Source organism: Aethalodelphis obliquidens, unplaced genomic scaffold (assembly GCF_003676395.1).
Source record: "Aethalodelphis obliquidens isolate GAN/ISIS:26980383/991018 unplaced genomic scaffold, ASM367639v1 scaffold26, whole genome shotgun sequence".
NCBI lineage: Eukaryota > Metazoa > Chordata > Mammalia > Artiodactyla > Delphinidae > Aethalodelphis > Aethalodelphis obliquidens.
Genome location: NW_020837970.1, coordinates 22,761,689 through 22,788,300, shown reverse-complemented (window position 1 = coordinate 22,788,300; position 26,612 = coordinate 22,761,689). Strand labels below are relative to the sequence as shown.

The window sequence follows — 26,612 nt, the reverse complement described above, 5'->3', positions numbered from 1 at the left end:
ATTTTTCCTTCATTCCTGAAGGACAACATTGTTGGGTACAGCATTCTTGGTTGACAGTTTTTTCCTTCAATATTCTGAAAGGCTGTGCCACAGGCTGGGCTTCTTGATCAGGTTGGCTGCTTGCTGTGCTCCGATGTTGAGCAAGGTCACTGGCTGGCCTCTCTGGTTGGGAGGGGCCTCCATTTATATCTCATAGTTGGGTGGGTAAATAAACTGTCTCTGTGGTTGGGAGAGTCTTTGTCTGGGCTCCATTGTGGGGTGAGGATGCAGGCTATGCTCTGTAGTTGAGTGGGACAATAGCTGGGCTCTAAGACTGCCAAGGGTTACTGTTCAGTCTTCCTGGTTATGGGGGGTCAAAGGCTAAGCTCAACAGTTGGGTAGTTCTGTTGGCTTGGTTCCCTGCCTAAGAAGGGCTGTAGTTTGGGCTTTGCGGCTGCCTGGCTTCCCCAGCTGGCCTTCCTAGATGGTCAGAATAAAGGCGATGCTGAGCTAGAGGGCAAGGATGATACTTTGCTTTCCTTCCCAGGTTGTGTGGTAAAACAAGCTCTACAGCCAGTACAGTCTGGGGACTGGGGACCCTAATCAGCAGAACTGCCAACTGAGCTCCGTGGCCAGATGGGGCTACAGGCTCAGTTCCACAGATGGGCAGAGCTGCTGCCTGGGATCTCTTCTTGGGCACCACTGCAAGCAGCAATACAGTCCACCAAGATCTGAGTGCTGACTGCTGTCAGTCCCTCCACACCTTTCTACTTGATCACCAGTGGTCAAGCTCTGCAGATTCCCCCAGCAATCCCAGTGAGGTGAGACCCAAGTGGAAGTGTCCCACAATGCTGGGAGAGCTGGATGTCCATTTGGGCTCCCTCTTCCCACTGGAGAAACCACAGGCTTGTGGGGGGATGGGGGCTCATGCAGTGTTGTGCTGGCCTGTGGGAGGGCTGTTGTGGTCAGAGTGTAGCTGCTCCTCTTACCCTTCTAATGTGGTACTTCTTGATCTCTGAGGTCTGGGGGGAGATGCTTCAGTCTCATCTACCTCCTGCATTCTGAGTTTTCACAATGGTTTCTTGTCTATGGATAGTTACTATCTGGCTTTCTTGTGAGGCCATCTGTTTGATGACAGAATCTGATCAAAAGTAATGAACTAAGACCTTGTAAACAGAGGATTATCACAGGGAATCAACACTGATCCTGACAAATAGGAGCAGCATCTACAGCACTGGAGTCCATTTCATAGTACAAGACGGTCGGCTGTTCTTTAGCACATTCCATCCATATCTCAGCAAAGTTCTGGAAGCCAAGAAAATCCAAAATCAAGGTGCCAGCAGGGTTGGATTCTTCTGAGGCCTCTCTTTTTGGCTTCCAGATGGCTGCCCTCTTGCTATCTTTCGTATGGTTGCCCCTCTATGCATGTGCCTAATGATTTTAATACATGAAGAGCTTTTACAATTAAAAAAGTCAATACCTCCAATAGAAAAATGGGCAAAGTACATGAACAGGCAACTCACAAAATAATTAAAATGGCCAGTGAACATTAAAAAATGTTCAATATAACTACTAATACAAAAAATGAAATATTTTCGCCTCTCAGTTTGGCTAGGACTCAGAAGAATGATGATATCCGACAGTGTCTAGGCTGAGGGTACAAGGACGTACTCATATGTAATCTTTATGTAGGACAATTTGGCAATATGGATCAAAATCCTTAATGCATATTCTTTGACCCCCAAATTATACTTCTCAATGTTTAATAGAAGACAATAATCAATTGTAGGGAAAGATGTTCTTTACAGTATTATCTGTAAGAGTAAAATACTGGAATAAACCTATGTAAGTAATAATAGGTTACCTAAAGCAAATCATGGCTACATAATTAAATACTTGGAAAGCCAGTAAAAATTCATTTGCAAGTTTCTGTTGATTTGGAGAAAAGTATGACCAAAGTATGGGCAAAAGTATGACCAAAAAAGTATGACCAAACAATGTGTATAAGTATTACAATTTTTTTCATAAAATAACCACATATATATGTACCAAAACCAAAACAAAACCAATGATTATCTTTGGGTGGTGGGATTAAAGATAATTTTTGTGTATTCAACAAAATCCATTGTGCTTTTCTGTGTTTTTCAAATCGTTTTTCTCACTGAGCACATATTAATTTTATAATTAGGAAACAAGTTATTTTAAAAAGGAGAATGGGGAGAGAGGCAGAGGCAAGCTATCTGCTATTACAAGAGAGACTGCACTCTTAAAGAAGTAGCAATGGAGCAAAGGTAAATCTGAGATATTTACAAGGTAGAATCAATAGGTACTAAAGACTTAATTGGATATTGGTTTGGTAAAGGATTGTGAAGAGTTTTTGACAATGCTCAGAATGCTGGCTTAAGTAACTGCATGGGATACTGGTGCTACAGATAAGGACAGAAGACACAGGAAAAGTATCTCCTTTGGGTGGAAAGATAAGGTGTCCAGTTTTGAACTTGTGGAGACTGAGATGCCTGTAGTACATCCTAGCAGCTAGGAAAGTGCTTGGCTAAAGTACAGTTTTATGACTTCTCCTTGAATAGATGCCTTATGTTTACTAATTGTTGATTCCAAAAGGCTGGTATCAGTGACTTGGACTATCTATTTGCCTCTAGGTTGCAAAGTTTGATTTCCCTGTTTTGAGAGACAGATATAAATTTCTAATTGAACATGATGAAAAGAATTGTGCTTCAGCAAAAGACCATGAATAGCCAAAGGAATCCTGTGAAAGAACAACAAAGCTGGAGGTATTACATTTCCTGATTTCAATCTATATTACAAAGCTACAGCAATCCAAATAGTATGGTACTGGCATAAAAAGAGACATGTAGACCAATGGAACAGAATTGAGAGCCCAGAAATAAACCCATGCATATCTGGTCTATGAATATTTGACAAAGGAGCCAAGAATACTCACTGGGGAAAGGATACTCTCTTCAATAAACGGTGCTGGGAAAATCAGATAACTACATGCAGAAGAATGAAACTGGACCCCTATCTTACACCATTCCCAAAAAAAGAACTCAAAATGTATGAAAGATTTAAATGTAAGACCTGAAACCATGAAACTCCTAGAAGAAAGCATAGAGGAAAAAACTTGACATTGGTCTTGGCAATATTTTTTTGGATATGACACCAAAAGCACAAGCAACTGAAGCAAAATAAACAAGTGGGACTACTTCAAACTTAAAAACTTCTGCACATCAAAAGAAACAATCAAAAAAATGAAAAGGCGACCTGCAGAACAGGAGAAACTATTTGCAAACCATATACTGGATAAGGGGTTAATATTCGAAAAAATAAGAACTCCTACAATTCAATGGTAAAACCACAAATAATCCAATTAAAAAATGGGCAAAGGACCTGAATAGACAGTTTTCCAAAGAACATATACAAATGGCCAATAGGTATAGGAAAAGATGTTCAACATCACTAATCACCAGGGATATGCAAATTAAAACCACAACGAGATACCACCTCACACCTGTTAGAATGGCTATTATCAAAAACAAAAACACAAAACTAAAAAGCTCCCCAAACCAAGAGACAACATTGGCAAGGATGTGGAGAGAAAAGTGAACCTTTGTACACTGTTGGTGGGGAAAGTATATTTGTAAAGCCACTATGAAAAACAGTATGGTGGTTCTTCAAAAGATTAAAAACAGAACCACCATATGATCTATCAGTTCCACTTCTGGGTATATATCTGAAGGAAGTGAATCATTATCTTGAAGAGATACTTGCATTTCCACGTTCACTGCAGCATTATCCAGAATAGCCAAGACATGGAAACAAGGTGTCCATCAACAGATGAATGGATAAAGAAAAGTGGTAAATACATACACACACACACACACACACACACACACACACACACACAACGAAATATTATTCAGCCATAAAAAATAAGGAAATCCTGCAATTTGTGACAATATGGGTGGCCATATAAGGCATTATGCTAAGTGAAATAAGTCAGACAGTAAACGATAAATCCTGTATGTTCTCACTTACATGTGGAAACTAAAAGAGCTGAACTCACAGAAACAGAGAGTAGAATGGTAGTTGCCAGAGGCTGGGGTGGAGGGTCGGGGAAAGGGGGAGATGTTGGTCAAAGGGTACAAACTTCCATTTATAAGATGAATAAATTCTGGGGATGTAACGTACAACATGGTGACTAAAAATAACAATACTGTATTACATACTTGAAAGTTGCTAAGAGAGTGGCTCTTAAATGTTTCAAAACACACACACACACAGTAATTATGTAAGCTGATGGGAAGTGTTAATGAACGTTACTGTGGCAATCATTTTGCAATATATATGTGTATCAAATCATCACGTTGTACAACTTAAACTTACACAATGTTATATGTCACCCATATCTCAGTAAAGCTGGGAAAAAACAGAGCTTCAGGGTTGATGCATTTCCTGAGCAAATTTCAAACCAGTGTTTTTTCAAATTGCAATCTGCTTCTACCCTACACACAATACTGCTTTCCTAGAACTATGCTAAACATTTGACACAGACAATATTTGCATCTTATAGAAAAAAGAATTCTGATGTTTGATAGCCAAAAGATATTATTTGGATATTCTGTTAAAGGATTTTTTTAAATTTTTTTTTTTTTTTTTTTTATCCCAGGACCTTGTGAAGTGTCTGGCACAAAGTGAGCACAAGTGATCATATTTTGAGGTGATAAATATTTGAGGATCCCTTAGATCTAGAAACTTGACTAAACTATGTAAAATAATGAGAATAAACACTGTTATTACCTCATCTTGGTTAGACACCCTCTTGCCTCTTCTATGCCAGATAAGGAGAGAACAGGGACATATGTCAGGGTGATGTGCCCTGCTCCAGCTCTACATTAGGGGTACAGGTCAGAGAATAGTGCCAAAGACTGTGTTGGAATGCTTTCCTCACAACTTTACAATGCTAGAGATATAAACTGACAAAAAATGCACAGGTTGTAGCAGGGAGTGGTGTGAGATTTCCTGTCACTTCATATTTGAGAAGGTGAGAAAGAAAGCATGAAAGTAGTTAAACATGTTCTGTTTGCTTCATTAAGAAGATCTGAGATAAGGTTTGTGGTTCTACATATAGGGATCATCAAGCCAGCCTACAATGCATTATCTACAAGAAAACAATATTTAACAAAAGTGGTTCAAGTCAGATAAAGAGTGGCATGGTTTTGTACTGAAGTACTATAATTGTCAATCACCCTTTTTAAGCTACATGAGTTATTTGGTTTGGCAAATTACCACTGTTTTTTTTTTTCCCCAATAACCTTCTTCTTTTTACAAAGGATCTGGTAACTATAATAATATATGTAAAAATGTAGGTACTTTCTCCCGGAAGGCCCACCAGAATTGCATTGAAGCACTTGGCTGGACCTTCTGCCTCATCACAGCTGAGGCATGTGGCTAAGCTGTCTGGATGACAAGAATGCAGGGTTGCTGCATCACAGAGTAGCCCAAGGGAGAATGCTGGGGCTGAATGGCATTCATCAGCAAAGAGGGCCAGGTTCTACAATGACCAGAAGGACATGGGGAAATTGAATGGGATCAAGCAACTGAGAGAAAGGCCAGAGAGGGTCAAAGTCAAGTGCTGTATGATAAATGGTTGTGGACCCAAAGGGCCTAGTACTCTCTAGCAATAAATATGCCTGGGGAAAGAGGGCAGGCAGATGGAAGGGACAAGTTAACAAAGTAATCAAGGGTAAGAAAGATACTGAATGAAACAACTGTTTTCAAGAAAGCACTACAAGAGACCAGCGTAAAATTTATGAACTGTGAAAGAAGCAAATGCAGAAGAGGGCATTCTCTTTCTCCTATGAACCTACTATAAGCTTCAGAGAGTAACAAATTGCATGGGTTTTGGAAGTCAGAGATCAGTGCAAATCACAGAGGAGTTTCTGATAGGTGGGACAGGTAATTGATTAACACCAGATGGAACCCTGTTGGGAAATTAAATGTCCTACCTGATTCCAGATTCATGAGGGAAAAAGAATTCAGATGTCAAAGTAGGAATAAATTTCCCAGGAGAGAAGGTGACCTTGGAAGGAAGCAGGGTTGACCTTGAACAGGTGTTAGGAATTGCCACATTTGTGTAGTGGAAAACATACAGCTGTTGGGAGTACAGCTAGACCTGAGTTCCAGTCTCAACTCTCCTACTTAACTTTTAAACTTATTCAGTACATAACCTTGGGCAAAGCACTTAACCTCACTGAGCAATTTCCTACCTACAAAGTCTGTATTAGAAATCCTATACTTATAGGGCTGTAAAGCCTCTACTACAGTACCTTACACATAATGGGTGCTCCATAATGATAGCTATTATTACTGTTTTAAATCTGAACCAAATTTATAACCAGAGATGACCTGAGATAGGGAAATTCTTAGAAATTCTTTGAGTTGGAAGGAGTTGACAGAAAAAAAAGTTATAAAAAGCGTGGACACTACCTATTCTAATATCAAATATCTAAATATCAAGAAAGACAAATGAGCTCTAACTGTAATGCTTTTCATTAATAGGATTTTCCTTCTCTCTACAAAATGTGGTATATTTTGTATTAGGAATTTGTGGATGGTGTGAGAAAGATTGCCATCACATTGGGCCCTGAGACTTAAATTATTTTAATATACATTTTTAAACAAAAAAGACAGTTTTAAGAAATCGAGAAATTTACCTGATGAGGTCCTGAACTCGACTGTTAAAAGCATCGCCTTGTGAGGGTTTGCTTTTCATTTCCTGTGTTGATATTTTTGGTGTAATTGGCTGGCTGTTTCCATCTGGTCGATTGGCAATCAGGCAGCCAAAAACCACAGCACTGACTTTGAGAAGTCCAGTTGTCAAGCCTTCGAAAACTTGCTTATTTGTATTTCTTCCCAAAATAGCATTATTTTCATCTGGAACATAAACCTAGATAGAAAAAAAATACAGTAATTGTGTTTCAATAAAACCACCAAAAATGAACAGAGATGATATGGAAATTTTCTGGAATCATAAATAATTTTGAAATTATAGAGGTGCCATCTGAATGTTTGAGTATTGGTTCTAAGGTCAGATTGTCGAGTTCAAATCTCAGCTTTGCGCCCGCTAGCTGGGTAACCTTGGGTAGGTTGTTACTTCCAAGCTTCAATTTTCTCATTTATAAAACACGGATAATGACATTACCTATAACATAGGGTTCTTGTGAGGATTAAATGAGCTAATAACATAAAATGCTTAGCTTGTGCCTAGGTGCATAATAAGCACTCAATAAATATTATTCAATTGAATAAAGTATATTACAAATTTGTATAAACTCAGAAAACAAACCAGTTGGTAAACTGACAGCACTGTTTCTTGTTAAAGTGAATTTTTAAAATATCTAATCTAAATTCCTCTCTTAGGAAAAAATTTGCATTTCTTATTACAAAATGGTAAAATAGTTTTTTGCCTAATACATAGGGTCATATTGAACTGTTTATTTATGGTTTACAGGAAGTAATATGCCTGTTAAAAGCTGGACAAGGAGTCAGAACCTGGGCTTGGGTTCTGGCCTTGCAGCTATATGTGATCTTAGACATGTTCCTTAACCTTTCTGTGTCTCAGTTTCCTCAACTGTTAAATGAGGATAATCTTAGTATCTAATGAATCAACATATGTAAATTCTTAGAACAATGTTTGGCACATAGGTAAGTCCTACAAAAGTGTCATCTGCTACTATAACTGATACTCTTACTGTGATTCCTACTATTACCAGGAGTAAATACTACTGTGTGTGAACATCAGCTCTTGCAGAGAAGTACAGCTCTTGCAGAAGTACAGTGGCTAGATACATAATTATCAGGCTGGGAGCTCGGTGCCTTGGTATGTGATACTGGCTACGTAAGGGTTCACTCTTCCCACGGAGAAGAGGGGCTCCTGAAGGCCTCACTACCAAGAAAGGGGCAGAAACAAGAAGCTAAAGGTGGGGAGAAAGGAAGTTTGGACTTGGAATCAGATAGCACTGTAATTAAGTTCCAGTTCCTCCTCCAGCATGTCACATGACTGTATGTAAATACTTCACATTTCCAAGCTTTGGGTTCTGTATCTGTCTACCTGCTAGGACTACCATGAAGTTCAAATAAGATGACGAATGGGAAATCACTTGGTAAATTATTACTAATAACTTCGCAAATGCACTTACTTAGTAAAAACTAGTCTTTGCCTCATTCTCATTCTTTATCTGCACCAGTTCTATCAAAAGATAGAGGAATAAATGATCACTAGGATTCAAAAGGAAGATCTTCATAAACACAAGCAAATATTCCCTCCACTGTTTATAGTTGTTCATTTAGACATTCCATGAAAGTTACTTTTCTTAGAATAGCCTTGTTTAAGACTGTTGACCATCTCTAACCACTGAGCAATTCCTAAGCCAAAGTAATTACAGTAGAATCTTTCTGCAGTATGTGCTGATGGAAGTTCCCTTTGAAACTCTATAAAACAGTCACAGAGCTTCTTCAAGCTGTGACTAGCATAATCTAGCCTATCCCAATACAGAAGGTGGTATTAGGAGCTGAGTTTGAATCAAAGATTTCTGTATAAGTCAGGATAAGCTAGGTTATGCTGCAGTGAAAAATTCCTCAAAAATTTCAGTGGTTTCAAACAATAAAGCTTTATTTTTCATTCAAATGACATGTTCATCTGAGACTGGCTGGGGCTCCTGTTGTCCTTACTTCAGAGTCTAGGTGACAAAGCAACCATCATTTAGAGCAACAATGCCCAACAGAACTTTCTAAAATGACTGAAATGTTTCAATCTATACTGTTCTACATCTGCACTTGTCACATGTGGATAACGAGTACTTCGAATGTAGTTAGTGTGACATGGGACTGAATTTTTAATTTTAGTTAATTTTAATTTAAATAGTGGCTAGTGTATTGAACAGTACAGAGGACTGTAGGTCACAGTGGCAGAGAGCAAAAAATATCTCTGGAGGGTCTTGTGTCAACATTAAATGAGCTGCCTGGAAATGACACATCATTTTTGCTAACAACTTATTGGCCAAAACGAATCACGTAGTCCAATTCAACCACAAGGAAGACAAGAAACGTCATTCTACTATGTACTTGGTAAGAGGGGGAGAATCAGAACATCTGGTCCACAGCACTACCGACAGCAAAATATTGTTTTCTTCCAGTATGACTATACAAATATTATTCACAGTTAAGCTATTTAGTAAATTATTACATTTACTTTCTTGTACAAATTTTTGGTTTCACTCAGATGTTGAATTTCTTATGTATGTATCACTAGTTCATTGTCAATCTTTCTGGTTAAAATGGAATTTCCTCTCAAGTTCAAACACATCAGGGATTGTTGATTCTTCTTCTCCCTCCAATGGAGACAATTGTCCTGAAACCGCCATCCTCCTGCTGTAATCTGGACTGGTTGCTCTCTAGGCATGCTACACAGCTCTCAATTTGAGATGCCCTTCATTTTCATCCTAAGAATTCCTTCCACCCCCACCCCCCAACCCCGAGTTAGATTCCTTTATTTCTTGGATTCCAAACAACTTCCAAAGAAAGGGTGCATGGGAAGAAAAATTTTGAGACCTTGTATGTCTGAAAGTATATTTATTTCATCCTTATACTTGACTGATAGTTTGGATGGATATAGAATTCTTGGTTGGAACTAATATTAGTTGGAACTAATTTTCTTTCAGAGTTTTTTGTTTTAAATAAATTTATTTATTTATTCATTTATTTTTGGCTGCGTTGGGTCTTCATTGCTGTGCGTGGGCTTTCTCTAGTTGCGGCGAGTGGGGGCTACTCTTCGTTGTGGTGCGTGGGCTTCTCACTGCGGTGGCTTCTCTTGCTGTGGAGCATGGGCTCTAGGTGCGCAGGCTCAGTAGTTGTGGCTCGTGGACTCTAGAGCACAGGCTCAGTAGTTGTGGCACACAGGCTTAGTTGCTCCGTGGCATGTGGGATCTTCCCGGACCAGGGCTCAAACCCTGCGTTGGCAGGCAGATTCTTAACCACTGCGCCACCAGGGCAGTCCCTCTTTCAGAGTTTTTAAGGACTGCCCCATTGTTTCCTACTTTAAGTACTGTTCTTCATAAGTCCAATTAATTCCTAACGTTTTTGTACATGTCCTATTTTGTCCTCTCTGGAAACTTTTAGGCACTTCTTACCCCTGATTTCTTCTGTCATGGTATAGGTCTTCCTTCATTTTTTGTTCAAAAACTCAGTGGTCTTTTCAATCTGAAAGTCATGTGTTTCACTTCTGAAGATATCTCTTGTATTACTTCTTTGCTAATTTCCTCTCATTTATTTTCTCTGTTGGATTTTGGTCCTGAACTGAGTCTTGAATTTTCTTGTATTTTTTTCTTCTGCTTTTCATATCTTTTTACTTTGTCCTACTTCTTAGGCAATTTCCTTAACTTTATTTTCCAGTCCTTCTGCTGAATTTTTCATTTCATCAATTGTATTTTTAATTTTCAGGAGTTCTTTTGGGCTCCCTGTTTTGTTTTTACAGTACTTTGTTTTTGCTTCATGGCTGCAGTATTTTCTCATCTCTGCGAAATTCTAATTTTTAAAGATATTCTTTTGTTTCCTGCATGGTCTTTGTTTCCTCTGAGTTCTTTCTTTGTATTTCAGGTTGTAGGCTTTCCTTAAATATGTGGTAATCTGGAGATTTCTGTTCATACTTAAGATTAATGCATAGGTGGATTTCAGTGTTTCACAATCTAGATCTAATCACAAGCTGGATACAAAGTCAGCATGAGGGGCTCCAATTTGGATGACTAAGAAGAGACCCTGCTGGGGAATCCCAACTGTCAATATTTATAGGTCTATTCTCCTGGGACAGTTAGTGTCACAAGAATGGAATCCTATGCCCTCTAAGCCTAGAGTATATGACATGGCCTGCTCATTTTCTCAGAGGTTCATAGAAGAAGGGGCTGAGTGTCTCAGTGTTTAAGGAACAGATTTTCACTTAATCATTTTGTTTTTGTATGATTTCTGTATGGCTGTACCTGGTGGCCCCATGTCCTGAGTAACTTTGGTTCAACCTCTTGTCTTCTGCCAGTGTTTGGGGAGGGGCATTCACTTGGCTGTACATGTAGCAGATGGGATCTAGGGCATCTGAACTGCCTCTTATTTAGACTTTCAACCAATCCTCCTCTTTCCAGCCTTACTTGTACCCTCATTTTCTGAGATACTTGGGAACTCTAATTTTTGAGCCTTCTGGGGTTATGTGGCACAGGTTTTCTTCCGGTAGGAAGACCTCCTGCTAATGGAGGTTTTAGCTTTTAGGCAACTGTTTTTCAATCATCTGCTTTCCAGATTAAAGCATACTTGCTTTACTTTCCTTCCCATTCTCTCTGTCTTTGAGGGGTTAGAACTTTATCTGTTTATCTATTTACTATAATATTAGTGGGGGCCTTCAGAGAGAGAGAATGTAACTTGTGTGTTCAATTGGCCACATTTAAAAATTAACTCAATAAATCACCTAAAGACACAAGTTTCTTTTTCTTTTACAAACTACAGAAAGAATATGAGAAACACATTTCTGGGTAATGTCAGGGTTCTTCATACATCACAGATTTTCATATTCCTTTCTTTTCAAAAACCTTGTACTGATATTAAGTATTTCAAATAAAACACTATACATGTGCATTTAGCAATCTTTCACTTCTCTAGAAGTATTTTATCCAATAATTGCACCTTTTAAGAATACAGTTGAGAATCACAAAGACATTAAAGACTTCTGAGATACCCAAATTAGTGTCATTTATTTAATCACCTGCTCATCTAACATTTGAATATCTACTACATCCATGGTCAAAGGAATAAAGTGATGCTCCGCTTATTCTAAGGGTCATTTAGACCCTGTATACTTTGATTTTACAAATAAGTGTAGAAAGCTGTGGTTTACTGGTTTATAGTAGAACAGAAAGAACAGTATGAAAGAGAGAAGTGGTAGCCATTTTAGAGGTAGGCAGTAGCAAAATGTAACACTAATTCTGGAAGCATAAGAAAAAACAGATATAAGAATGCTAAAGGCACTGCAATGTGAGACATGTTATTTTTACTGGACTCACTCATCTTTATTTGCACTGAAATTATTATTTACTACAAATCAGTATAACAGTTTATCCTCAAAATGACAACCTTAAGATATCAAAAAAAAAGCTAAATTATTAGATGAAAACTAACATTTATCAAGTTTTTCTTCTATGCCAGATACTTAAGCATTTTCTTTATACCATTACGTTTAATTTTTGCAGATTAACATATCAAAGTTCAGAGATATCAAGCAACATGTCCAAGTTTCACAGCTAGTTAATAGAAGAGCTGGGACTTGAACTTGAGTTTATCAGACTCTGAAGCCCACATGCTTTCTCTTACTCCACACTGACTTCCTCCCACTGGCCATCTCTTCTACTGAGGATTCTGGAGCAACTGTCTCAATTGGAGGGAGGTGAAAACTGATCATGGGCCAAACATTGCCTTTCTGATGTCTCTTCCATTAAAAGCTCTTAATTAGGGCTTCCCTGGTGGCGCAGTGGTTGAGAGTCCGCCTGCTGATGCGGGGGACACGGGTTCATGTCCCGGTCCAGGAGGATCCCACATGCCGTGGAGCAGCTGGGCCCGTGGGCTGTGGCCGCTGAGCCTGTGCGTCCGGAGCCTGTGCGTCCGGAGCCTGTGCATCCGGAGCCTGTGCTCTGCAACGGGACAGGCCACAAGAGTGAAAGGCCCGCGTACCGCCAAAAAAAACAAAAAAAAGCTCTTAATTAATTTGAACTTTATTCTTGACTAAAGGGCATGAAAATATTTTATTTAAAGGTTGTTGGAATAATTATGGGTGAAATATACTAAACTTATTATTCAGAAACCATAAATGTGGTTGAAGGACCAAATGTTACTTCTTCATCAGCCCCCCCAAAATAAGCTCAATGTAAAGTAAATCAGATATATTTTTACACTTTTCTTATTTTCTCTGTCCACAACTGACAACTTTTGATTTTTCTATTTCATTGGGGCTTTCTGCTTAATTTTAGAAACACCATTTTGGCAATTTTTAATAAAGTAAACAGAAATTGAAAAAATTCTCTAACCATCTGGCAATTATATGAAGAACACTTGTGGCCTGCAGGAGCCAAGCTTGCCATGGTGAACCCTGGGACCTCAGACCTCAGTCTAAAGTCCCTCACTGTACTGAACAGTCTTTTATTTTCTCACTGTGGTTTCCTATTTTCCAACAGTCTAAGCCCCTCACCTCATCATATTTTTGCCCCAAATTTGTTTTTTTCTCTCTAATCTCCTTATTTAATATTGATCCTTTCACTGCTGAGAATAGAGTTTTCTTTTGCTTGTAACCTTTGGTGAAGTCTTTGTCTCATAAGGACATTATTTTATTCAAACGGTCACAGAAATTCTCCTCACCCTTCTATATAGATTTTTCTTTTGCTGGTTTAAAATCCTTTTACTACAATGTTTTAAATAGGAAACTGATGTTTCATCTAAGAAAGAATTTCAAAATTGACTGAATTAAAGTATGAAGGGGTTTATCTTCAGTTAGACAAAAGGTTCTTTCTAGTCTTCAAGAATGAGATTTGATAAAGAGAAACTTTAAGGAGAAGGTATCTACACTGTAAAGGATATTCTATTCAGAGCAGTACTCTGCACTGTTGTCTTTTGTCTAGTTGGGTATCACTGTTACTTGCCAGAGGTAAAGTAACTCGTTAACAGCCTGCTCTTTTGGGACACTTAGTAGATGAAATGCACACCTAGAGTTCTGATATACGCTTATAGACTAACACTTGAGTTTGCACTTCCTTCTAACACAGCTGCTGGGCCAAGGGCACACTGCAAGTTGAGGGGCCTGTCCTTTAGGAAAGGTGTGCAAGCAACATCCTCCCTTCCCCCCATCCGCTGTCTATTGCACACCTGGCTTACCTGAGTCTGGAACACATTCCATCCTAGGGTGGGTGGTCTGGGGAGGGCAGGGGAAGGTTGCCTTCCCAGCATGCAGCAGTGCTTGTAACTACCACCTGCTGGTACGTACCAGGCCTGGCCTGGGAAAAAACAGAGCTATGTAGCTTTTGTCTCTTCTGAATCTGTCACTCCTGAGGCAGAAATCTAAAAACCACAATTTCTCTTCAATGGATGCAAGGTACTTCCTTTAGTATATTTCTTTAGAATACACTGGTGTGGTTATTATCTTACTCTTATAGTAGCAGCAGACTATAAGTAATTTCATATAATACTGTTATTTATAAAATTTCTCCTTCCTCTCAAAAAATATTTGGCTTTCTCAAAATTTGCAGATATTTCATATAGTTTTAGATCAAGAAAGAAACTTAGCATCAATTTTATATTTGAGGAAATAATGGTCTAGAGGAGAAAGAGACTTTCCTGAGAATGAAGAAACCATCAGGGCTAGAATAAGTACTGTGCTACTTCTCTAAACCTACTCCAAGGAGAAACCCAATATCTATAGGGCTAACCTCTGAGGCAAAGTGTTTTAGCAAAATTAAATTAAAAGTCATTATCACTTTTAAAAGACGAGCTCACACTCTTTCTTTCCCCCACTACCTCCCACCATCAAAGTAGTTGTGAAAACTTTCCACATTCTTTTTTGCAATCCAGAAAGATGCTTTTATTAGTAGTATAAATCTATCCATCTGTAACATGATTCCATGAGAGAGAAAATTAACTTGGTAATCAGTGGTAATTCTATCCAACTAATTTTCAGTATTGTGAAGTTGGGCTTAAGTATTTTTAAGTTGTAGAGTGTGTTCACAATGGTCAGAATATGAACTAAACTCACTGAGAACCAATAGGAGATTGTTTAGAAAGCTCCTGTCAAGTCAATGTCAGAGTATAGGGGAAAAAAAGGCAAAAAAATGTGGAAGGGCTCCAGCATCAGACACAGGTTTCCACATTGCTGGCACCATTTTATTTCCTTAGCTAAACTGTCTTCAGACTACAACAGTCATTTCACCATTGACATTTTATAAAACATCTATGCTCATGTTGTATTATGTATAAAAATAGAACTCATGATGATATTTACCCTGATGATTTAATTGGCTTGAAAGCATGAAAAGAAATTACATATGAATGGCTAATAGTTTTCAACATTATCTTTTTTAAATTTCACAAACAATATCAAGACAATATTAAAGAGAATGTTGCATTTTATCCCAAATATTATTACCCTTTTTAATATATTTATGCCTTTCAGACTCTGTTTATACATTTTCCAAAATCCTAAATAATATAATTTCAGAAAGCTCTATAGTGCATGCCTTAGTGGTCTTGATGCTTGGAAATTTCTTTGTTACTAATGTTGAATTATATTATTTTTCTGCTCAAAAGAATCCCTGGCTTCTTATCTCCTGCAAAGCTAAAGTCCAAAACCACATAATGGCCAAAGAGGCCCTTCCTGATCTACTTCCCCAATTACCTCTCTGAATTCATGTATTACACTTTGTCTGTATGGCTCTTGCTCTTGCTCTATTTCCTCTGCCTAAATACACTTCTCCCAGGCATCCTCATGATTCATTCCCCCTCTTCCTCTAGGTCTCTATTCAAATGCCATCTTATCCATAAGCTTTTCCAGACTATCTCTTTAAAAGTTACATTCTTCTCCCCCAAACCCACTTCCCTTTCCTGTTTACTCAGCTTTATTTTTCTCCCATTGCAATGGTCTAAACTAGTATGTATTTCCTCTCTCTCCAAGCTAGAATATAAGCTCCATGAGGGCAAGATTTTGTTTTGTTCAATTCTCTGATCCTGGTGCCTAAAACAACACTGGCTATGTAGGAGGTGTTAAAAAAGTATGTTGTTTAATGCACCTAGATATTGATTTTCAATTTTAAAAACCCAATTACTGTAACATATTCAGAAGTTCTAAGTTAAAAATAAAACCAGCACTTAAGGGACTTCCCTGGTGGTCCAGTGGTAAAAAATCTGCCTTCCAACTGCAGGGGACGTGGGTTTGATCCCTGGTCAGGGAACTAGGATCCCACATGCCGTGTGGCAACTTAGCCCATGTGCCACAACTACTGAGCTCGAGTGCCTCAACAAGACAGCCCGAGTGCTGCAAACTACAGAGCCTACGCACCCTGGAGCCTCTGCACCACAATTAGAGAGAGAAAAGCCTGCACACCACAACTAGAGAGAATCCCATGCACTGCAACGAAAGATCCCGCATGACTCAAGGAGGACTGTAAATGCCACAACTGAGACCCGACGCAACCAAAGAAAGAAAGGAAAGAAAGAATAAAAACATGACATTAACAGAAAGATAGACAAGATGAAAAGGCAGAGGGCTATGCACCAGATGAAGGAACAAGATAAAACCCCAGAAAAACAACTAAGTGAAGTGGAGATAGGCAACCTTCCAGAAAAAGAATTCAGAATAATAGTGAAGATGATTCAGGACCTCAGAAAAAGAATGGAGGCAAAGATCGAGAAGATGCAAGAAATGTTTAAAGAAGAAACAAACAGAGATGAACAATACAATAACTGAAATGAAAAATACACTAGAAGGAATCAATAGCAGAATAACTGAGGCAGAAGAATGGATAAGTGACCTGGAAGACAGAATGGTGGAATTCACTGCTGTGGAACGAAATAAAGAAAAAAGAATGAAAAGAAATGAAGACAGCCTAAGAGACCTCGGGACAACATTAAATGCAACAACATTTGCATTGTAGGGGTCCCAGAAGGAGAAGAGAGAGAGAAAGGACCCGAGAAAATATTTGAAGAGATTATAGTCAAAAACTTCCCTAACGTGGGAAAGGAAATAGCCACCCAGTCCAGGAAGCGCAGACAGTCTCATACAGGATAAACCCAAGGAGAAACACAGTGAGACACACAGTAATCAAATTGGCAAAAATTAAAGACAAAGAAAAATTATTGAAAGCAGCAAGGGAAAAACAACAAATAACATACAAGGGAACTCCCATAAGGCTAACAGCTGATTTCTCAGCAGAAACTACAAGCCAGAAGGGAGTGGCATGAAATATTTAAAGTGATGAAAGGGAAGAATTACAACCAAGATTACTCTACCTGGCAAGCATCTCATTCAGATTTGATGGAGAAATCAAAAGCTTTACAGACAAGCAGAAGCTAAGAGAATTCAGCACCACCAAACCAGCTCTACAACAAATGCTAAAGGAACTTCTCTAAGTGGGAAACACAAGAGGACAAAAGGACCTACAAAACCAAACCCAAAACAATTAAGAAAATGGTGATAGGAACATACATATTGATAATTACCTTAAACATGAATGGATTAAATGCTCCAAGCAAAAGACACAGGCTCGCTGAATGGATACAAAAACAAGAACCATTTATATGCTGTCTATAAGAGACCCACTTCAGACCCAGGGACACATACGGACTGAAAGTGAGGGGATGGAAAAAGATATTCCATGTAAATGGAAATCAAAAGAAAGCTGGAGTAGCAATACTCACATCAGATAAAATAGACTTTAAAATAAAGAATGTTACATGAGACAAGGAAGGACACTACATAATGATCAAGAGATCAATCCAAGAAGAAGATATAACAATTATAAATATGTATGCACCCAACATAGGAGCACCTCAATACAAAAGGCAACTGCTAACAGCTATAAAAGAGGAAACTGACAGTAACACAATAATAGTGGGGGACTTTAACACCTCACTTACACCAATGGACAGATCATCCAAAATGAAAATTAATCAGGAAACACAAGTTTTAAATGACACAACAGACCAGATAGATTTAATTGATATTTATAGGACATTCCATCCAAAAACAGCAGATTACACTTTCTTCTCAAGTGTGCACGGAACATTCTCCAGGATTGATCATATCTTGGATCACAAATCAAGCCTCAGCAAATTTAAGAATATTGAAGTCATATCAAGCATCCTTTCTGACCTCAGCGCTATGAGATTAGAAATCAATTACAGGGAAGAAAACGTAAAAGACACAAACACATGGAGGCTAAACAATACGTTACTAAATAACCAAGAGATCACTGAAGAAATCAAAGAAGAAATAAAAAAATACCTAGAGACAAATGACAATGAAAACAGGACAATCCAAAACTTATGGGATACAGCAAAAGCAGTTTTAAGAGGGAAGCTTATAGCAATACAATCCTACCTCAAGAAACAACAAACATCTCAAATAAACAATCTAACTGTACACCTAAAAGAACTAGAGAAAGAAGAACAAACAAAACCCAAAGTTAGTAGAAGGAAAGAAATCATAAAGATCAGAGCAGAAATAAATGAAATAGAAACAAAGAAAACAATAGCAAAGATCAATAAAACTAAAAGCTGGTTCTTTGAGAAGATAAACAAAATTGATAAACCACTAGCCAGACTCATTGAGAAAAAGAGGGAGAGGACTCAAATCGTTAAAATTAGAAATGAAAAAGGAGAAATTACAACAGACACCGCAGAAATACAAAGCATCCTAAGAGACTACTACAAGCAACTCTATGCCAATAAATGGACAACCTGAAAGAAATGAACAAATTCCTGGAAAGGTATAACCTTCCAAGTCTGAACCAGGAAGAAACAGAAAATACAAACAAACCAATCACAAGTAATGAAATTGAAACTGTGATTAAAAATCTTCCAACAAACAAAAGTCCAGGACCAGATGGCTTCACAGGTGAATTCTATCAAACATTTAGAGAAGAGGTAACACCTATCCTTCTCAAACTCTTCCAAAAAATTACAGAGGCAGGAACACTCCCAAACTCATTCTATGAGGCCACCATCACCCTGATACCAAAACCAGACAAAGATACTGCAAAAAAAGATAAAGAATTACAGACCAATATCACTGATGAATATAGATACAAAAATCCTCAATAAAATACTAGCAAACAGAATTCAACAACACATTAAAAGGATCACACACCATGATCAAGTGGGATTTAACCCAGGGATGCAAGGATTCTTCAATATACACAAATCAATCAATGTGATACACCATATTAACAAACTGAAGAATAAAAACCATATGATCATCTCAATAGGTGCAAAAAAGCTTTTGACAAAATTCAACACCCATGTATGATAAAAACTATCCAGCAAGTGGGCATAGAGGGAACCTACTGCAACATAATAAAGGCCATATATGACAAAACCACAGCAAACATCATTCTCAATGGTGAAAAACTGAAAGTATTTCCTCTAAGATCAGGAAAAAGAGAAGGATGTCCACTCTCACCACTATTATTCAACATAGTTTTGGAAGTCTTAGCCACAGCAATCAGAGAAAAAAAAGAAATAAAAGGAATACAAATTGGAAAAGAAGAAGTAAAACTGTCACTGTTTGCAGATGACACGATAGTATACATAGAGAATCCTAAAGATGCCACCAGAAAACGACTAGAGCTAATCAATGAATTTGGTAAAGTTGCAGGATACAAAATTAATGCACAGAAATCTCTTGCTTTCCTATACACTAATGATGAAAAATCTGAAAGAGAAATTGAGGAAACACTCTCATTTACCATTGCAACACAAAGAATAGAATACCTAGGAATAAACCTACCTAGGGAGACAAAAGACCTGTATGCAGAAAACTGTAAGACACTGATGAAAGAACTTAAAGATGACACAAACAGATGGAGAGATATACCATGTTCTTGGATTGGAAGAATCAATATTGTGAAAATGACTATACTACTCAAAGCAATCTACAGAGTCAATGCAATCCGTACCAAATTACCAATGGCATTTTTTACAGAACTAGAACAAAAAATCTTAAAATTTGTCTGGAGACACAAAAGACCCCGAATAGCCAAAGCAGTCCTGATGGAAAAAAACGGAGCTGGAGGAATCAGGCTCGCTGACTTCAGACTATACTACAAAGCTATAGTAATCAAGACAATATGATACTGGCACAGAAACAGAAATACAGATCAATGGAACAGGATAGAGAGCCCAGAGATAAACCCATGCACCTATGGTCAACTAATCTATGACAAAGGAGGCAAGGATATACAATGGAGAAAAGACAGTCTCTTCAATAAATGGTGCTGGGAGAACTGGACAGCTACATGTAAAAGAATGAAATTAGAACACTCCCTAACACCATACACAAAAATAAACTCGAAATGGATTAGCGACCTAAATGTAAGACCGGACACTATAGAACTCTTAGAGGAAAACACAGGAAGAACACTCTTTGACATAAATCACAGCAAGATCTTTTTTGATCCACCTGCTAGAGTAATGGAAATAAAAACAAAAATAAACAAATGGGACCTAGTGAAACTTCAAAGTTTTTGCACAGCAAAGGAAACCACAAACAAGGCGAAAAGACAGCCCTCAGAACGGGAGAAAACATTTGCGAACGAATCAACAGGCAAAGGATTAATCTCCAAAATATATAAACAGCTCATACAGCTCAATATTAAAAAAACAAACAACCCAATCCAAAAATGGGCAGAAGACTTAAATAGACATTTCTCCAAAGACATACAGATGGCCAAGAAGCACATGAAAAGCTGCTCAACATCACTAATTATTAGAGAATTGCAAGTCGAAACTACAATGAGGTATCACCTCAAACCAGTTAGAATGGGCATCATCAGAAAATCTACAAACAACAAATGCCAGAGAGGGTGTGGAGAAAAGGGAACCCTCTTGCACTGTTGGTGGGAATGTAAATTGATACAGCCACTATGGAGAACAGTATGGAGGTTCCTTAAAAAACTAAAAATAGAATCACCATATGACCTAGCAATCCCACTACTGGGCATATACCCAGAGAAAACCATAATTCAAAAAGACACATGCACCCCAATGTTCATTGCAGCATTATTTACAATAGCCAGGTCATGGAAGCAACCTAAATGCCCATTGACAGATGAATGGATAAAGAAGATGTGGTACATATATACAATGGAATATTACTCAGCTATAAAAAGGAACGAAATTGGGTAATTTGTAGAGACATGTATGGATTTAGAGACTGTCATACAGAGTGAAGTAAGTCAGAAAGAGAAAAACAAATACCATATATTAACGTATATATGTGGAACCTAGAAAAATGGTACAGATGAACTGGTTTGAAGGGCAGAAATTGAGACACAGATGCAGAGAAAAAATGTATGGACACCAAGGGGGAAAGTGGTGGGGAGGTGGGGGTGGTGGTGTGATGAATTGGGAGATTGGGATTGACATGTATACACTGATGTGTATAAAATGGATAACTAATAAGAACCTGATGTATAAAAAAATTTAAAAAATTAAAAATAAATGGAAAGAAAATGAATAAAAACATAAAACCCCCCAGCACTTAAAAAACAAAAATGTATAGTACGTAGTCACCCTGGATGAATTTGTAAAGTGAGCAAAAGAAAGAAAGGAATTTTGCATGTTATCCCCTTCTCTATGCAATATCCTACTTCTTCTTCACCTCTTATTCCTAGTTCAGTTGCTGCAGTCTATGGGATATGTCTTCTATTTTCCCCACCTGACAGTTTAAGTTATGTGCCTCACTAAAGTCCCCAAACACCCTGGGCACACTCTGCTTTATTGCAGTACTAACTGCAATGAATTTTAAATGTCTGTTATCTGTCTTTTCTACTAGACCGTAAGCTATTTGTCTCTGTAATTCCAGTGCCAACTACCTACTTGGTGCTTCTAAATATTTGTGGAATGAAAGAATGAGTAGGTTCTAGAGGCATTTACAAAGCAGTATTGGTATGCTGACGTTACTGTGCTGGGAGCTAGTAAGCCAGGGTCTCATTCTAGCTTAGCCATTATTACCAACATGATCTATGTGTCTCCAATTCTTTATGCATAAAATAACGGCATTTGGCTTTAATATTTATTGAGTTATTTGGAAGTAAGATGGTGAGAGAGGTACTTTTATAAGCATTTAACTCATTAAATGTTTACAGCAACCCTCTAATATATCTATTATTATCCCTATTTTGCAACTGAGAAAACAGAGGCTCAGAAAGGTAAAACAACATGCACAAGATTGTGAAGTCAGTAAATGATGAAGCAGCTTCTCAAATTCAAGACATCTGATTCCACGTTTAGTGACTTATCCCAACATCACTGTATCTTTCTTAGTAGGAGGTTGTAATGATTACTCTCTAAGGCCTCTTTTTATTCTCAGATTCTTTGATTCTGTAGGCCTAATTTATTTATGATCATGAAGTTATTCAAGTAAAGCCATCTATTTGGAATACAAGCAAGGACCAGGGAACAAAACAGACAAAAACAAAACCAAAAAACCAACGAACAAAAAACAATGAAAAAGGAGATGGAATCAGGCATACTGATGCCAGTGAGAAAATAGTTAAGCAGTGGAAGTTGAGGTAAAAAATGACAGCACCACTATAAGCATCATCATAAAATACTAGAGGGAGGAACCTGAAGTACAGAAAATCAGAGTTCTCAGAGTGGAAAGCTCTGAGAATTAACTGAAAGCATTAACTGGTTCATCCTCCCAGATAATGTAGGGATTTCTCAATATGGGTCTGACACCCTCAGCCACAGGGTCTCCACCAACCATTTGCCAAGGCAGACCTTTCCAATTTTAGACAGTTCTAATTATTTATTATGTTTATGTCAATGTCTGTCCCTGCTCCTAGCCCTATCAATCTCCACTGACCCACTGGTCATTGGTCTTCTTATTCCTCTATGCAATCAGAACAGGTTTGTTCCCCTGTCCCTAGGAGAACCATTGAGAAATTTAAAAACAGTTCTCATGTATATTGAGTCCCAGTTTCTTCATTTATTTCTTATTTTGCATGATTTACATTCTCTTTACCCATCAGGTTACTCTCTATTCTGCAGAGGGACTGTCATTCTCTTGTTCTAGACACCATTCAACTACATGATATGACATCAGTTTTTTTCAGAAGTCATGTTTCTCTCCAGACATACTAAGTTCATAGTCATCTAAAACCTATAGGTCTTTCCTCCAACTTTGAGTCTTTTTCACTGATGCAACAGAAAAGCTAGGTTACCACCACACCCTGCATCCTGTAGCTGAATTTTTTCAACCTAAATGCCAGTCCACTGAGATCTTTATCAGTCCTATTTCTATCATTCTAAAAACAGCCTATCCTTCCTAGTTTTGTGCAAATTTGATATGCCTGCATTCTATGCCTCTCATAGCCAGATTCCTACCAATACAAGGCTTAATCCCAAAGGCTCTGAATGCACATAGCCAACCAAGGAACCCATGCTGGGGCACATCTTATTGAAATAGCTTTCATTCTCTTTTGGAAACTCAAACCATGCCATTTGTCAAATGGAAACCACTGTGGTTTATGGGTTGGGGGTTGGCAGGGTGTGAATGGGAGAGGTATATATACGTGTGTGTGTGCGCACACACATGTGCGCACACCCACACCTTCACAGATGGTAAATATCTGTGAAGGCAAAACACTGGGTTTCCTATCACATAAGTGTGGAATTCCTAAATAAATTATTTGGCATTTTGCAGCAAATAATGTCTCTTTTGCTCAAAGCTGCCATTCAAAATTCTATCGACCAAAAAAAAAAAAATCATCCTTAAGTACAAGGGGCTCTTCTCTAATAAACCTGGTACTCTTCTCATTTTTCCTATCGCAAATAATGGCACTACCATCCATCTAAGTACAAAATCCAGAAACCTTGGTCTCATCCTCCTTACCCTACATATCCATTACCAAGGTGAATATTTCTTGACTCCCCTATTTCGATGGCCATCCTAATAGTCCAAGTCACCAATAATCTCTCTTCCAGACTACTCTGATAATCTAATTGGTCTCTCTGAATCCATATTTGCCCCCCCAAAAAAATCCATTTTAGATATCCATATGTATATCTGATCATTATCTGATACCCTTCAGGAATGTATATTTATGATTAAAGTCACAAACTTAACTGAACCTACAAAGTCCAGCATGCTCCAGCCCCTAAATCTACCTCACTTGCCCAAATTGACTCCCTTCACTTCTTGCTCACTAGGGTCCAGCCTCAGTGGCCTTCCTTTGGTTCCCTGAATTACACAACCTCTTTTCCACCTCAGAGCTCTCTTAGGAGCTATTCTCTCTGCCTAGATCATTCCCTCACCTGCCTTTTTGCCTAGCTAATAAGCAAAACCTAATCCTTCAGGATTTAGTTTAAATATCACCTCTTCATGCAGGCCTTTCTTGACCCTCCTAGCTTGGTCAGTTCCCATTTATGCTTTCCTAGTACCTTGTAAATATTCATTTAGCATGTAACACAATAGTAGTCACATAATTAATTGCATAATGACTACTCCTCATACCTGGTAAAATAGAAGCTCTATAAAGATTAGGACAAATGTATTTCATTCACTGTTCTATTCATAATACCTAATGTTCAGTTCTTTATATACTATAGGTGCTTAATAGATTTTTTTTTTTTTTTTTTTTTCAGTACGCGGGCCTCTCACTGTTGTGGCCTCTCCCGTTGCGGAGCACAGGCTCCGGATGCGCAGGCTCAGCGGCCATGGCTCACGGGCCCAGCTGCTCCGCGGCATGTGGGATCTTCCCGGACCGGGGCGTGAACCCGTGTCCCCTCCATCGGCAGGCGGACTCTCAACCACTGCGCCACCAGGGAAGCCCTTAATAGATATTTTTTAAAAGAGTAAACAATTCTTTGAAAATGGTACTATTGTTTATCCCCATATTATAGGTAAGAAAACTGAGTTTTAGAGAAGTGAAGAAATTTGTTCAAAATTAAAAATTAGCTAATTATGGAGTGAGAATCTGTACCCAGGTAGTTTGATTCCAGAGCCCGGGCTATATGCCTTCTAAGGTATACGAGATACTTTTCAAGAAGCATCTTCCCTCTTACCCATTTTTATGTCTTTTTTTTATTGTGGTAAAATACACATAACATAAAAGTTACCATCTTCACCATTTTTTTTAAAAAAAATATTTATTTGGCTGTGCCGGCTCTTAGTTGTGGCACGTGGGATCTTCATTGTGGCATGTGGGATCTAGTTCCCTGACCAGCAATTGAACCCGGGCCCCCTGCATTGGGAGCACGGAGTCTTATCCACTGGACCACCAGGGAAGTCCTATCATCTTCACATTAAGTGCACAGTTCAGTGGTAATAAATACATTCACATTGTTGTGCAACCATCACCACCATCCATCCCCATAACTCTTTTCATCTTATAAAATTGAAACTCTACACCCATTGAACAACTCCCCATTCTCTCCTTCCCAGAGCTCCTGGCAACCAACATTCAACTTTCTCTTTATAATTTTGACTACTCTAAGCACCTCATAGAAGTGGAATCACACAGTATTTTGTCTTTACGTGACTGGTTTCTTTCACTTAGCATAATATCCTCAAGGCTCATCCACACTGTAGCATGTGACAAAATTTCCTTCTAAAAGACTGAATAATATTCCATTGTATGGATATACTACACTTCACTTATCCACTCATTCACTGATGAACATTTAGGTTGCTTCCACATTTTATCTATTGTGAATAATGCTGTTTTGAACATGGGTGTATAAATACCTTTTTAAGACTCTGATTTCAAATCTTTAGGGTATATACTCAGAAGTGAAATTACTGGATCATATGGTAATTTTATTTTTAGTTCTTTCAAGAATAAGTTCCTTAAAAGAAAACACTTTCTACAATGGTTGTACCATTTTACATTCCCACCAACAGTACACAATGGTTCCAATTTCTCCATATCCTCACCAAATCATTTGTTTTCTGATCTTTTTGACAATGGCCATCCTAATGAGTGTAAGGTAGTATCTCATTGTAGTTTTGATTTGTATTTCCCTAACGATAAGTGATGTTGAGTATCTTTTCATGTGCTTGTTGGCCGTTCAAATATTTTCTTTGGAGAAATGTCTATTCAGGTCTTTTGACCATATTTTAATTGGGTTTTATTTTGTTGTTGTTGTTGTTGAGTTTTAGGAGTTCCCTATATATTCTGGACATTAATCCCTTATCAGATATAGGATTTGCAAATATTTTCTCCTAGTCTGAAGGTTGCTTCTTTACTATGTTCACAGTGTCTTTTGATGCACAAATTAAAAAAATTTTCACTCAGTCCAATTTGTCTATTTTCTTTTGTTACCTGTACTTTTAGTGTCATACACAAGAAATCACTGCCAAATCCAATGTCATGAAGCTTTTGCCCTATACTTTCTTCCAAGAATTTTATTGTTTTAGCTCTTATATTTAGGTCCTTGATCATTTTGTCTTAATTTTTGTATATGGTGTTAGGTAAGGGTCCAACTCTTTTGCATGTGGTATTTAGTTTCCCCAGTACCATTTGTTGAAAAGACTGTCCCTTCACCATTGAATGGTCTTGGCAACATCAACAAAAGTCACGTGACCATACATATGAGGGTTTATTTTGGGGCTTTCTATTTTATTCCATTAGTATATATGTCTGTTTTTATGCCGGTACTACACCATTTGATTACTGTAGGTTTGTAGCTAAGTTTGAAATCAGGAAGTGTGAGTCCTCCAGTTTTGTTCTTCTTTTTCAACGTTGTTTTGGTTATTTGAGGGTCTCTTGATTTTCCATATGAATTCTGGAACAGGTTTTTTTTTCCCACAAATACATCAT

The 26,612-nt window shown here is 38.0% G+C and overlaps 1 protein-coding gene across 3 annotated transcripts in view; it reads right to left on the bottom strand.

Annotated features, from left to right (window-relative positions):
• SCAPER (S-phase cyclin A associated protein in the ER) overlaps positions 1-26,612 on the bottom strand; it is a 494,267-nt gene that overhangs the window by 78,476 nt on the left and 389,179 nt on the right. For all 3 annotated transcript variants that reach the window (XM_027123707.1, XM_027123708.1, XM_027123711.1), the window contains exon 26: positions 6,711-6,943. In XM_027123707.1, coding sequence (XP_026979508.1) covers positions 6,711-6,943 — 233 coding nt within the window. The remainder of the gene's footprint in view (positions 1-6,710; positions 6,944-26,612) is intronic.